The sequence below is a fragment of the Acipenser ruthenus genome, chromosome 15 (assembly GCF_902713425.1).
Source record: "Acipenser ruthenus chromosome 15, fAciRut3.2 maternal haplotype, whole genome shotgun sequence".
In the NCBI taxonomy this organism is placed as follows: domain Eukaryota; kingdom Metazoa; phylum Chordata; class Actinopteri; order Acipenseriformes; family Acipenseridae; genus Acipenser; species Acipenser ruthenus.
Window position 1 is genome coordinate 15596382 of NC_081203.1, and position 15171 is coordinate 15611552.

At 41.4% G+C, this 15171-nt stretch overlaps 1 protein-coding gene across 3 annotated transcripts; it reads right to left on the reverse strand.

Annotated features, from left to right (window-relative positions):
• Window positions 1-100: 100 nt before the first annotated feature.
• LOC117422278 (regulator of G-protein signaling 3-like) lies at window positions 101-9464 on the reverse strand. 3 transcript variants are annotated; one of them, XM_034927547.2, is made up of 5 exons: window positions 9139-9464; window positions 4225-4326; window positions 2909-2970; window positions 1940-2106; window positions 101-1651 (listed from the first exon to the last, which is right to left on the reverse strand). In XM_034927547.2, the coding sequence occupies exons 1-5, from the start codon at window positions 9246-9248 to the stop codon at window positions 1460-1462; spliced, it is 633 nt and encodes a 210-aa protein (XP_034783438.1). In that variant the 5' UTR covers window positions 9249-9464; the 3' UTR covers window positions 101-1459. The 3 variants fall into 3 exon arrangements, with proteins under 3 accessions (XP_034783438.1, XP_033892956.1, XP_033892957.1); XM_034037065.2 differs by lacking the exon at window positions 9139-9464 and adding an exon at window positions 7415-7522; XM_034037066.3 differs by lacking the exon at window positions 9139-9464 and adding an exon at window positions 4592-4932.
• Between the last annotated feature and the right edge of the window lie 5707 nt (window positions 9465-15171).

Genomic DNA, 15171 nt, shown 5'->3' on the forward strand with positions numbered 1-15171 from the left:
TCAAACCATCTGGATGAGAACCCGGTGTAAGATACTATTCATCTTTCAACTATACATGCTGGTATTGCTTACACATTAAGAACTCAGAAAGACACAAAAACTAAATACAAAATAGTATTTACTAGTTTTGTTTATTTAACCTTTGCAATGACACCAAAACAGGTTTGGCTTGCTATCTTAGGAGATGCCTTGATTTGTAAACAGTGAAAATGATAAAATAACATTTCATAAAACTCCTTACAAGCAGTGTATGACCAAAGGGAAGCCTTCCTTTCACGCCTCCCCTCACAACATTACATGTTATTTTATAGCTTCAGTCTCTCATATTTACATCCACATGTTCACGTAAGATTACCAAACTTGTTTGCTTTATTTATTTATTTATTTATTTATTTTCGGAACCATATATACATCCACAATCCCTAGCTGCCTGCTGCCAGGGAACATACTGTTAAAGTTAACGTTCTTGTTTTTTAAAATGTAAAATAACTTTTAAACAGATTTTTTTTATATATATAACTCATAACTCTTACATATATTTAATACAGCTCAGTCCACTGTTTTATTCAAATGAAACTTATCCAAAATATTGCACTTAAATTAGGACGATAAGAATCCAAGGAGCTATGATTAGACAGCAATGCATCAAGCATTCAGCAACAATGATCTAAATAAATAGGCAAACTTCTGTCCAGGTGAAGAAGTCTTATAAAAAGGGCACCGGCCCAACGGTACAGCGCTGTTTGTCTAGAAGTGCAGGTTAAAAACAGCATGGAAGCTTCTGAGTAGAATGTCATAATGCCCTGAGAATACTGCCTCATCCCTCTATCACGAAATGAATCGCTCATCACTGTACTGAACCAAGCATCTGAAACTTTGAGTCTTTGGAAAAAGGCAGCATGTTCTTCCAAATTATTTTCCTTTAAGGACAAGATCAAAAGAAAGCGTTCTGCAGTTTGGTCCATTCCTCTCTCTCCTGTTTTTCTTGTTCACTCCTCAGATATGCATGTTCGAGAACAACCGCAAAACAAGGGCTGTAAAATGGCCCGGTTGAGGAACGTCATGCCTGGAAATAAGAATGGAATGGGGGGAGGGGGGGGCAGTGCTCCGTTGAACTTCTGAGAGTCTTCATGCGGTCCCTCTATACCATGCACAAAAAAAGATCTTTAAGCACATCGTACCAACAACTGGGAGAGGTGGGGGGTTAGGGAGCAATGCGTGATTCCAACAGTACCGGACTGTTTCAGATATCCAGTCCCCAGTGTGAAAGACAGGCTCCATTCTCATGCTAGTCCATGGCCACTACTCTGCCCAGGGCTATGGCTTCCACATTCTATAACACTAAATGAAATGGTGCACAGCCACCCTCTATCCAACCAGAGGGGTCCTTAATCGCATGGAAACATTCAACTCCCAATCGTCTTCAAGTCTTTCCACAAAACAAGCCTCACATGTCTCTCTACGATGACAATGTAGAATTGGGCTTCTTCTGGTTTATCAAGCCCAAATACAACTCTGATCGGAGGAATCGGGGGTAAGAGTCCTTTTCCATCAGTCCAAATATCCTCTTCTGAGCCAGGTCGAAGCAGGTGCGGTTGATGTTCTGTAGGTTGTCCTTTGTGTGCTCTCTTGTGTAGGAGTCTAGGTTGACCTTTTGGGGGAAAAAAAAAGAGTTTATGTTAGATATCTATTTGTTTTATTTAAAGTTTCAATACTGGTGGCCAGTTTTATTGTAACAGAGCCCAACAGAGGGGTATTAGATAAAGGGAAGGAATTCAGTCTGGGCACAAATTACTGGCTCTCTTGTTGCTTATTCAAGTTTTCATTCAACCTCCAAAAAAACAGCAGAAAAATCAAAGAAAACCAAACGCTGTGTCTTTGTTTACAGCAGGAGGTTATGCTAAAGATGACGGGGCCTTCTACTGAAGATACTCCTTACCTCTTTACACGACTGGATGGCAATGTATTCTGCAAAGATTTTCTTGGCTTTTGATGTCATTTTAGATTGTGACTTGATCTTTTTATAGTCCTCACAAGCCAACCAGAATTCAATATTTTCTTCACTGAATTCTGTGCGGAGGTATGCTCTGAATGCAGCCAGGCCATCTGAGCAAAACAAAAAGACTGATTAATACACAGAACTGCAAGAAACAGAACCAATAGAATGACAACAACTCCAAGATCAAAGGCTAGCAATGCAAGCAATGGGTGTAAAACCCAGCAGTATGTAATGGACTGACACAAAGAGCTGCCAAATAAACAGAGGCTAGGGAATAAGCAATAACAACCTAAAATCTGCATGCGAACATCAATCTCGACACACTGACTAACAAGTGTTGCTTACAGGGAAGCTAGGGTGGATTTCACAAGGGCACATGCTTCTAAACGCAAAAATAAAAGCCTATCAGCGACTATGATAATGCATTCCGTTCTGCTTTGAGTTAGATAGAACATCTGTCAAGCTAGCAAGTGATTCAGACAGTTAAAACAAAATGCATGAAAGAGAAGCAATTCTGGATGGTTTTGTCATTGGGATAATCTGAACATTCCCAGCTTGTTTAAGATTTGCTCAGAAAGCTGTCATGGAGAGGTTGCACAGCCAACGTCATCATAACTAATCTGTCAGCTTTGCTTTCTCAACACATAGCTCAGTATTGGAAAAAAAAAATGAACAGCTGGAAACTGAACCTAAATCGAATATTTCTCTCCTGCTGCAAACACAGGCTTGTATTTAATCAAGATTAACAGAGGGGGGGGGGGGGGGGGGGGGAGGGGGGGCGAGCAGCCACTCGATTCACTAGCGTGACTTGCATGAACAAAAAAAAAAGTCCCTTCTACGGCATACATTCCCTAACTGAAGATCACAATCAAGCCAGTAAATGAGACTTAAATAAAACAAAACACTTACATTTATGGAGCAGTAGTTTGTCCAGAGACTCTCCCCATTTCAGTGCTTCTTCAGGTGCTGGACTGAAAATAAAAGCAGAGCGATTCTTTAGTAACCCCATCTCTGTTAAGCTCTTCATTGTCTGACCTACCAGCGGCTCAATGCTCATCTGTCTACTTTGATCTCAGTGTAGCTCCAGCTAGATAAAGTCAGCCTCTTTCTACACCCCAAACGCCGCCCCTGAAAAGCGCCGTGACTCGCTATAAACATGAAGGGCTGGATGAGCTGCTGAGTGGGAGGGTTCTCAGTACTTCCCCTCTCAGTGGCTGCTACAAAGGGCATCATTTCTGTCTTTTAGGGTGCAAACTGAATACTAAACAAGCACAGGATTACAGCACTAAATAAAAAAGATAAACAGCTTAAGCCAGTCTAAACTAAAACCACTGCAAAGAAAGCCAAGTTGGTACTTAGTTAAGGTTTAAGCCTGATTAAGCAGTACCATGCCAAGTTTTTAAAACATGTTTGTTTGATTAATCTCATGCTGGGCCAGTCTAAAAAAGCTGATGTGGCTGTCTGATGAGCACATGTTTTCAGTGTTTAGCTCTTGCATATTCTGTCCAAGCTCCACTGAAATGCTGTCTCTCCGCTTGTTGACACAGAAAACACAGATAAATCATGGAGCACAGTCATGTGCTGATTTTATCGGCTCCTCTCCAGATCTGATGCTTCATGCCATCATATTCTGACCCATGCTTCCTGCACTTGGCCACACAAACGTCTGTGCACATCCAAACTACAAAGTTGTTTTGACTATACTGAATCCTCACTTATAAAGAGACCATGTAAAGTTTGAGTAAGGACTGGTTCATACCTCTGTCGCAGATGAATGCGATACGTCAGGTGCAGACCGCTATAAAAGCTGTGTAGCTTCACTCCACCATGCAGCGAATGCATCTACATTATTCTGATGTGATTTCAGATCGCAGACGCATGAGAAACGCACATCGCAAGAGTGTGGATGACGTGATTCTGACCTGTCACACAGGGTCGAAGACCCTTTACTTGAGTCTGAAGTATGAACCAGCCTTAAGCCTATCAATACATTCAGTATTATAGGAATTATAGGTTCAGATTGTTAGAAACTGATTTGAAGAAGTAAAATAAATCTCACTGCCTAGCTGGCATTCATGACATCTGCATATCCTAATGAAGTCCAGATTAATAAAAATGACATCCTTTCCGGTTGGTTTTTGTTTTTGATTGCCTTATCTCTTAGTAAAACAAAAATGCATTTTGAAAATGACTAATTTTAAACGTTGCTTCATGGAAACACTTACTTGACAGACTTCATCACTTTATCCAGCTTGCATGCAGGGTTGCTTCCCGGAGATTCGTTTCGCCTCCGAAGAAAACCCAAGCGGTTCTTCATGTCTTTGGCCCTGGAAAAAAAAAGAAAAGAAAAAAAAAAGAATTAAGCAGCAAGTCACAAGCCAAGAAGGTAAGTTCTAGTTGAAAATAAAGCAATATCGGTTCATTTTAAATGCCTAAAAGAACAAAAAAGTCTTAATAAAAGCACCCTTTGAACATTTTCGTTTCCAAAGTTTAAAGAAATGTCTCGTTCTTATCCACTGCTACTTCTCTTTCAAGCTTCCATCTACCAAGACTTGACAGAACTACTGCGGCTGAGAAGCGCTCTGAACTTACTCCTTCATGCTGTGTCTCTTGTGTACCCCCCCTGCTCGCCCTGTCCCCAGCAGCATCTCCCAATGAACCTCCTGGGACGGAGGCTTCGATGCAGTGCGGAGCAAAAATGGCATCGCTCTGACCGCGCTTCATCTACTCCACGTTAAATCCACCTTGCTTTCATTTACTCATTTAATCACTTTTTCTCTTGGTCTTTTCTTTTCTTCTTTTATATATGTATGCTTTTAAGTGATGTTTCTAAAACACAGGGCAGGTACAGCCAGCCCAACACACAGCTTTGCTGACTGGATGCGACTGCCTTGACAGTGAAGTGAAGTCTACATTCCTGTCTGGACCTGGGTATTTAGCTACCACGACTCCTCCGGATGTGGGAGGCTCCAGGAACACTGCAGAAAGGGTTGTGTGTTTGAACAGGGGGCTACGTCAACTCCCACCAGAGCCCTGAGCTGGCGCACTGTTTTCCATACTCCAGAAAGTTAGGTAAACTGTGGACTGACCAAAGCAGGAAACAGGATGCAGGCATGCTGTGGCTATTCATGATAACTCATCGACTGGTCGTCAGGGCAACTAAGCAGAGTGGAGAAAATGAGCAAACACGAAGAATAGAGGAGTCTTTCAAGTGAGAAGGCAAATAAACTCCCAAAGAATTACTGTATGGGTCAATTATGAAAGACTTTTGCTTCATCACCAAAGAAATGTTATCCTGATTCTCTGTTTCCCCCTTCATTAAACAATGGCCAATCCTCCGATTATCACTGTGTTCACGGAGTGGTTAGAAATGTTGACTACGACTGACAAAACATACTTTTTAAGCTGTACTCTCAACAGCAGAAGACAACACAGGAGGTCTACAGTGTCTAGGATTAACACAAAGGAGGGGGGCATAAATGATGAATTAACAGAACTCATAACTATTGTTATTATATTTATTTCTATTGCATTTGCATTTAATAAACTACCTAAAAGGCGCAGAAATCAAAATGAAAATGTGCCACACACTAAAGATATTGTTCTGCATTATAAGATCATGTTAACGCAGTAATGAATAAAAGAGTACAGCTCAAACAAAAATCCACAGCAGGATTTTATTTACCCACAATAAGGCCCCCCAGACACGCTGCCCTTGCATCCCTAAGGTATGCAGGACGTGGCAGGATACTTCAGAACCGGCTTCTTTATTTTTAGACTCTCCTCTGGTTTATTGGGTTTCTGTAATGAAGGCGCAGTCTAGCCAACCATTATATGGTGCTGTGGTAAGCAGCATTTCTTTTTATAGCCCTGGAAAGTATTTGAGAGTTTAATGAAAGAATTTATGATTAAAAATCGGGAATTAATTCAGCAGTGTGGTCCACTAAATGGAAAGATCTGGGACACTTACCAGCGAAGGCCAGGTGTGTACAGAGGGGTGGGCTGTCAATGACAGTATAGGCAGAGGGTGGTCTGGGACTGGGCCCATAACCTAACCACATACACAAGATGACTTTATGCATTGCTTTAAAAGTACAAGCATGTAACTCTTCACAAAAACACTGACACTCCTACTGAATTGGGACCAGAACCCATGACTATATATGAACTACATTTTTAAAAAGCTCAGTACAAAGCTGCTGGCTCTGTCATTATCTCCACAAATCTCTACAGGCAAAGAATGTTTCCATATAGATACCGAATATAGTTTTACATTTAATTAGCACGCAGTGCCCCAGGAGAAGCTACAACAAAACACACAAGCTGTCTTGAATACACGTTCATTTGAACAAATAAAGATATTCATGTCAGATTTTCCCAAGAATCACACCATGGCAACTTAAAATAGCTCTTCCTCCTGTCTGTTAATCCAGTCAGACCTGCGTCTATTTATCAAATGAACATGCCTCAGGATTGTTAGTTTGCTCCAAGAGTTTAATTTGCAGCAATTAGCAGTTTCCTAAGATCAATCTGAGCGCTGCATGGGAAACAGGATCTTGCCTGGCGTAATTATCTTAGGACTCGAGAAAGTCCAAACCTCAAATCATCTGTCTCTGATTACAGTGCATCTGTAATTGCATCCCAATGTTTGTGGTCTTTTAAAATTAGAACTGCTTTGTTGGGAAAAGGGCTTTAGTATTGAAAACTGTGAGGATAGTGAACCAACTGGACTGGTACAAACAGCAAAGCAGAACCGATGACTGCTACAGCATTACAAACACAAAAAATACACATCTTCAGGATAGAGTGGATGAAACCACACTGCTTTAAACTTGAACACAATTGTAGCAGGTCATTTACATTCAAGTCTCTCACTTTGTAACACCTTAAATGAGAACTGAATGAGAGATAACATTGCAGCAGTGCAAGCACCACACACATGGGCTTCAGAAGACAGAATTTGACTTTGCAGAGAGTGTGCTGTTGGTGAATTCTGAATAAACAGTGTAGCTTGCCTAACACAGCCATTGTGGACCAATTCAATTCAAACAGTAGTACATTTAATTGCTAAACATATTACTCAGACTGTCACACAACAAAAAGCTTCAATAGCTATGGGACATATCACTTCTCGCAAGTATCTCCATCTGTAACCAATTTCCTTACAGACTTCAGCATCAGAAGTACAACAGCATGAATAATTACAGATGCCACACTTGTCATCTCATGTGTTACTCTTAACTGCCAGAGAGCGGTTTTTAATACTGCTTTGTATTAACACATCTTTAACAATTCCATTTGCAACAATATAATACTATGTCACAGTAATCTCCTTTTCTATATGCTTTCCAAAGCTGTACATGTTAAAAGATCACAAAGACAATGCAAGCTGAATCAAGGAAAACAATATCCTACCTTTCCAGATACCTTTCTGAAAAGTCAACCATTGTGTGGTACATTTGAGCCAGTGTTTCTAAACTGTGCTCTGTACGAAGCTCTAGCTTTGCAATGACGGCTCTCTTCATCCAACACATTAAATAGACACAAAGTACTGGAGGGAGGCCAGATGGCAAACCAATCAGAGGGCAGCACAAACCACATGTGCCCTGCATAGAGAGTCATTTCTAAAGCTGCACTCACTGCACAGAGCCCCAGGTAATTGCATGGCTATCATTACAAAATGAGTCTTCTATAAAATAGGGGTCAGCATAACATACTGCAACATGAAAGTGCATCACAAAATAACATGTGTCCATCTGTCAAATAAATACTACATTGAAAGAAGTAATAATATACATAACTGTGTATGTGTATCTTGTTCCATATGGTGTAATCGGCACTGATGTTAAAGGTTTGAGATTTCGAGTGCAATAGATTAATAAGAACCCGACTACAAGAAAGTACAATGGAGAGGATCCAGCCCTCGGCTTTCTAATGCTAAGACCCGTTTGCCATCTAGTGGAAAGAGTGAAGACTGCATGTTATCATGTCCAGATGTTTCGGAAGTCGTAAAGGAATTTTACGATTTGCTGCAGAATGTTGAGTAAATGTATTAAAGTTCTATTTTAGGGTTGCAGTAAACAATGTCTTCAATGTAGTGTAACTAATCAATTAACCTATAGTTTGCTTAAAAAACATGTATCTTAATGTACACTAGAATCTAATTCATTTCTGTATGTTAACTACTGTAAAGTCTTCCAGTTTAACTTGGTGTGCTCTACATTGCACTGAATATTATGTTGACTGCTCAGTTTGTTTACATTCTCCAAGTAATGTAAAGTAAACCCGACTTGGATGTGTGAGCTAATCTGGAGGACAGTAGTTACTAAATGTAAAGTTCCCTTATTGGAGCTTCCTTCAATCCCTTTTAAAAATGGGCTAATAACAACCTTCTGAAATATACTTTCAACAGCACAGTATTTAACATTTCACTGTAACACACAATACAGAAACATGGTCCTGAAACTGCATTTCTTTTTCATTTTTGATGAGCGCACTATTGGTGCTCTGCATGCATTTCTCACAGGCTGATTTCAGGGGAGTGCTCATTCATTTTTCTGGTAAAAATGAATGAAAGGCAGCTGCCTCGTGTGCAGCGTGTTCTTATCAGAGGGGACCCCAGCCTGCAGCGTGTTCCTATCTGAGGGGCCCCCAGTGCAGCCTGTGTGCAGCATGATCCTATCAGAGAGGCCCCCAGCCTGTGTGCAGCATGATCCTATCAAAGGGGCCCCCAGCCTGTGCGCAGCATGATCCTATCAGAGAGGCCCCCAGCCTGTGTGCAGCATGATCCTATCAGAGAGGCCCCCAGCCTGTGTGCAGCATGATCCTATCAGAGAGGCCCCCAGCCTGCTGCCCCCTCCCTGAATCCTCCCTCCCACACAGTCCCCCAGAGCCCTCTTCCCTGCACAGGCCTGCTTGCAGGACACTTCCCAACAATGAGGCCAGCCAGGATCACATTACAGACTGCATGAAAATAACACTTTCTGTGGCTATAGAGAAACACAAAGTAGTTTAAAAGGTCAATGCAATAATGATGTACACAATACTTGTACATCTCTAGAGGTATGTTCCTTTAAATATGTGGGTTCAGAAAGCAGGAAACTGTTCATTCAATGAATCATATTGCCCTTGTGACTTACAGGTTTTTAGTGGTCTTCTTCTTGGAGCCGTCCTGTCCCTCTTCACAGCTGCACTCTGAGTCGCCTCCACTGAGCTGATGGGGAAACAGCAAGAGAACAGTCTGCATCATACACTCCAGCGTTCAGGATCTTATCAGTGGAGGTGAAACAAGCTGAAGGTACCCCGATACTCTGATATCTACTACAGGATTGGCACAGGCACACTAGCCCAGCATCCAGCACTAAGCAAGGCTTTGTTCATCTACAGAATGGGGACACACAGCTCTCTGCTGGTCTGCTAACAATGAACACGTTGTATTGACTCTGGCACAGAGCCTAACAATCAGTGCTCTGCAGACACTGCCATGGAATGAGTAAAGCAGCATGCTGTGTAGGGGAGTGTTACACTTCCTACTCCCCAGCTGCTGAGTGGCTACAGCTAAAGGGGGTGGGCCCTTCAGAACCAAGGCGGAGCTTTGAGAGCCCTGCCAGCACAGAACAGCAGCAGTGCTGTATGCCAAGAAATGAAACATCCCCATTGTTACGAATGACTCCCTTCAGTTAATGGACTTAATGAATGCAAGCAACACCACATGGGTATCATGGAAAGCTAGCACAATTTACACATATTACTGAAATAGAAAGACACAAGAGCAAGACACATTTATGAGTCTCTTTACATAAATGATTAGCTGACACTAGAGACTGAAAATCATATACAGAGAAAACAAATTCATAATCAGAGAAAACATGTTCACCCTTTTCACCTCATTTCTCTTTTTGATCCTCAGTAGTGTTCCTTAGGGTCCGCCTAATGTTAAACATGCTGCCAGCGACCTGGCCCTTAACTCGTTTTACTCAGGCACTGTAAGAGACAGCTCTGCTGGCGATACACCTTTGGGAAGAGCAGAGTCTGAGCTTCAAAACGAGGTCCTATTCGTACATTCCTGGCATTGGACCATGTCAGGAGAGAGCCGTGAATGCGAGTGTTTTGCAATGTTACTGCTGCGCTGTAAGACAGACCTACCTCAGTGCAGTAAACACTTTCAGACAAAATCTTTACAAAAGAAGAGAAATGGCGACATCGAAGGCACAAGGACCTATTTTCCAATAAATATATATTTGTTTTTGTGTTTGTGGATCAGATGCACGAGACAAGTCAGCTGTTAGGGTTAGGTTGCCATGGTTGCCACCTTGCAGGACTTTTAGCCACAGTGAAGAGCTCCATCTGGCACCACATGATCAGGGTCCCTGGGACGAACCATTTGAAGGAGTTGTTTTTTCTTTTGCACATTTTTCAATTGTTAATTTCTCTTTGGTTGCTTTTGGTCCTTGTATATATGGCCACGATTCCTTTATTTATTATCCAATTTGTTCAAACATTGTTTCCATGTTCCCTACATGTTGAAGTTTGATTGTGCACGGTCAGATTTGAGCTGGCCATGCTAAAATAAATTGTATAAATAAATGATTTTTTTTTTCTCTAAAAAGTGTCTCTTTTTCTGTGGTTTTTATTATCTGTACTAAACAGGGTGAGAGTCTCAGACTTTTTGTTCATGGAAGCCTTGTGTGTGCACATTCATTTCATGTATGACATGACACCTGTAACCTTTATAGTTAATCGCCACAAATCTAGCAAAAAAAACAGATGAAAACAGGACCCTAAAGGGTTAACAGATATTTTAATAAACACATGCATGCTCATATTGCAAAACTACTGAAGAAAACCCAATAGCATACTTTCCTATCAACTCTCTCATATTTTAAGAAATGTCCAGAGTTGTTTTGAACAAACAGTTGTAAAAAAAACACATCATTTTGATCTGTGCTTTTTCATTATTTGCGACTCAGATGTTTAATTAGAATTCACTGTTCGGAAGAGAACAAAAAAGCAAGTAAACAGCAAGTGTAATAACTGTTATAAAAATGTACCTGCCTATTTATCTCATTAGTTTAAATCTCCCAGCAAACATATGCTGTACAAGTACAGCAATATAAACATATTATGAAAAGCTGAATCTGATTTGACATATTATTCTTCACTTAATAAAAAAACAAAGCTACAATCATGCAACTGATATTTTTGTTTGCTTTAGTCAGTCTGATCGGAGCTATTTTGGAACATTGTCCAAATACGCAATTACGCAGGCAAGGCAAACATCGATAAGAACTGAACAGGAGTCGAGGATCCCTTGTGACCATGTCAGCTACTAACAGCCTGTTTGGAAATCTAGATACATGACTTTAAACAAGACAATCCTTTTTAGACTTGCTGTTGAAGATGTTCAAAGGGACCTGCTTCCCATTTGTAACTGTGGGGCAAGTCTAACACTGTGCACTACTGCGGCTTGCATACAATATATTCCAATACAACCAGGGAAGTGGAGCTAAAAACTAAATACAACGCTGCAATCACTCACAGCTTCCTAGAACATTTTATTTTAGGAAGGACCATGGGAACTGAAATCCCAGCGCTGCTAAACCAGATAAGCCTTATTTGGAAGACAAACGCAGTGTTGAAACCAGGGTGCTCCGAGCAGTCTGAAGGGAAATGACTGACTGCCCAGTAAAAGGAAGGAAAGCTCAGTCCCTCTGTAGGGACTGTAACTGTGCCTAACGTCCATTCCCAGTGAAGTTTCTATTGTCTCCTGTACAGAATAAAGAATACCTGGATGAAAGTCAACCTCATATCCTCATAGAACTAGAGGAAGTATCCCACTTACCTTCCGCTAGCTAGTATGAACTTTCAAACTTTCTGGGGGGGAATGTGTCTGTGTTTCCATGCAAGGTGTGACTCATTAACCCCTTATTACCTTCACTATATACGAAAATAAAGGAAGGCTTGTAGAAATTCTGTGTTTACACACAAGGTGTGACTCATTAACCCCTTATTACCTTCACTATATACGAAAATAAAGGAAGGCTTGTAGAAATTCTGTGTTTACACACAAGGTGCGACTCATTAACCCCTTATTACCTTCACTATATACAAAAATAAAGGAAGGCTTGTAGAAATTGCTACCAAGTTACATTGTATTTAAAATGTTACTGAGTTCAGGAAAACTGGTTTGTTTTTAATACTTCAACATCATGGTGGCTGGGTTACTAAAGCACTTTTCCCAGTGCATGCTGGGCGTTTATATTCAAATAAAGAAATTCAACAGAACAATGAGGGCAGCTCCCCCACACCCTTGAAAGATCACAGAGAAATCAGATAACCCTGAATAGTGTGTCCCATTTGGCTACATGTGAGAGAAGCAGGCAAGAGGTCACAAATGAACTGGAAGCTGAGAGGTGCCGTGGGGAGCAGGCAGGGTCCAGCTGTCCCTGGATCCAATTACATCCCAGCCACGGAGTCACTGACTGGCCTCTGCAGCAGGATACTTAACCTCTTTGTGTCTACAGACACCCAGCTGCGCCAAAACAACATGAGCACTGTACATGAGGTGCTGTGTTAGTAAAGATACGTACTGAATCATTGTGATGAGGTCTGGTGCTGTTTTAAAGCCTCTTTGTCCACCCTGGTGGATAAACTATGCCATTACCAAGGAGCTGTTGCATCTCAGAAACTATCCTCATAAATAAACAAGGACACATGGCAACACACCCCAATGGACACAATCTACTGCTGTACTTTAATGCAGGCATACTGTATAGACCCATCACTACAGACATTCATAGATGTTGCTCTAGTTTTCCTATTGAAGCCGACTTGAAACAGAGACAGAGTTCAGCTTGTTGTACAGGAGACAGCAGCTTCTCCGCAGTAGATAGAACTGGTTTCTAATACACAGCATGGAACCAGATACCACTGCAGCTGTCAGGGCACAAGCTGGCGAAATGGAAAAGCCACTTACAGAATGAATGGGATTTCTTTTTTAATGCAGGACAATGGTGTATTTCATACCAATCTCAAGAAATGCACATGAAAAGCTCTAAAACCCACTCAGGTGACCTGCAGCCAACTTCCTCTCTGCCCAACATTTCCTTCCGTTAAATTGTGACTTTTACACTACAAAAACGCACACTTGAGAACGAGCGCCTTTAAATTGCTTTCCTTGAGAGCGCGTTTTCAATGAATGGAAACAATATAATGTGAACCACAGGCCGTGTTTCCTGGTATTGTATAAAGCATTGAATAGAGCAAAAAGAAAAACAACCTCTGCTCTAATGGGGCCCATGTTAAAAAAAAACACATTTGAAAACTACCACAAAGCAACCTAACCTAGTGCCAAGTCTAAACATGGACTCCGGGACTGCTGCACATTGCTGCTACTTGCACTCAGCAGAGGCACAGATTTACAGCATGGTCCCCAGCACCTACTTGCACTCAGCAGAGGCACAGATTTACAGCATGGTCCCCAGCACCTACTTGCACTCAGCAGAGGCACAGATTTACAGCATGGTCCCCAGCAGGGTTAGGATGGTTGACTGCCTTCGTCACCAAAGACTTCAAGCACAGTCATCACTGTTGGTTCCCCATTTGTGGCTTTCCTCTCTAAATAGTGCTATGACTGAAGTCCTGGACCAACAAGTCATACACAGAGTAGGGAATGTTGACCAGATCAATCAATCAATCCATTTTTATTTTATATAGCACCTTTCATAGTGGACCACCAAATACACAGATCTCCAACTACAGTGGTTCATACACTCAATTATATTAAAACAGAGTAATATTAACAATATATATATATATATATATATATATATATATATATATATATATATATATATATATATATATATATATGTACAGTACTGTGCAAAAGTTTTAGGCAGGTGTGAAAAAATGCTGTAAAGTAAGAATGCTTTCAAAAAGAGACATGTTAATAGATTATATTTATCAATTAACTAAATGCAAAGTGAGTGAACAGAAGAAAAATCTAAATCAAATCCATATTTGGTGTGACCACCCTTTGCCTTCAAAACAGCATCAATTCTTCTAGGTACACTTGCACAAAGTCAGGGATTTTGTAGGCATATAGTCAGGTGTATGGTTAAACAATTATACCAAACAGGTGCTAATGATCATCAATTCAATATGTAGGTTGAAACACAATCATTAACTGAAACAGAAACAGCTGTGTAGGAGGAATAAAACTGGGTAACAAGGTGAGGTTGCTGAAGACAGTTTACTGTCAAAAGTCATACACCATGGCAAGACTGAGCACAGCAACAAGACACAAGGTAGTTATACTGTATCAGCAAGGTCTCTCCCAGGCAGAAATTTCAAGGCAGACAGGGGTTTCCAGATGTGCTGTCCAAGCTCTTTTGAAGAAGTACAAAGAAACGGGCAACGTTGAGGACCGTAGACGCAGTGGTCGGCCAAGGAAACTTACTGCAGCAGATGAAAGACACATCATGCTTAGTTCCCTTCGCAATCGGAAGATGTCCAGCAGTGCCATCAGCTCAGAATTGGCAGAAAACAGTGGGACCCTGGTACACCCATCTACTGTCCGGAGAAGTCTGGTCAGAAGTGGCCTTCATGGAAGACTTGCGGCCAAAAAGCCATACCTCCGACGTGGAAACAAGGCCAAGCGACTCAACTATGCACGAAAACACAGGAACTGGGGTGCAGAAAAATGGCAGCAGGTGCTCTGGACTGATGAGTCAAAATTTGAAATATTTGGCTGTAGCAGAAGGCAGTTTGTTCGCCGAAGGGCTGGAGAGCGGTACATGAAAGAGTGTCTGCAGGCAACAGTGAAGCATGGTGGAGGTTCCTTGCAAGTTTGGGGCTGCATTTCTGCAAATGGAGTTGGGGATTTGGTCAGAATTAATGGTCTCCTCAATGCTGAGAAGTACAGGCAGATACTTATCCATCATGCAATATCACCAGGGAGGCATCTGATTGGCCCCCAATTTATTCTGCAGCATGACAACGACCCCAAACATACAGCGAAAGTCATTAAGAACTATCTTCAGCGTAAAGAAGAACAAGGAGTCCTGGAAGTGATGGTATGCCCCCCACAGAGCCCTGATCTCAACATCATCGAGTCTGTCTGGGATTACATGAAGAGAGAGAAGCAACTGAGGCTGCCTAAATCCACAGAA

Bases quoted from the DNA above. Each gene is read 5' to 3' on its own strand.
- LOC117422278 (XM_034037066.3), bottom strand. From the start codon at position 4,704: ATGCCATTTTTGCTCCGCACTGCATCGAAGCCTCCGTCCCAGGAGGTT. The intron at 2,107-2,908 runs GTAAGTGTTTTG...TGTTTTGCTCAG, and splicing joins CAAACTACTGCTCCATAAAT to ATGGCCTGGCTGCATTCAGA. The intron at 1,652-1,939 runs GTAAGGAGTATC...TTCCCCCAAAAG, and splicing joins CCATCCAGTCGTGTAAAGAG to GTCAACCTAGACTCCTACAC.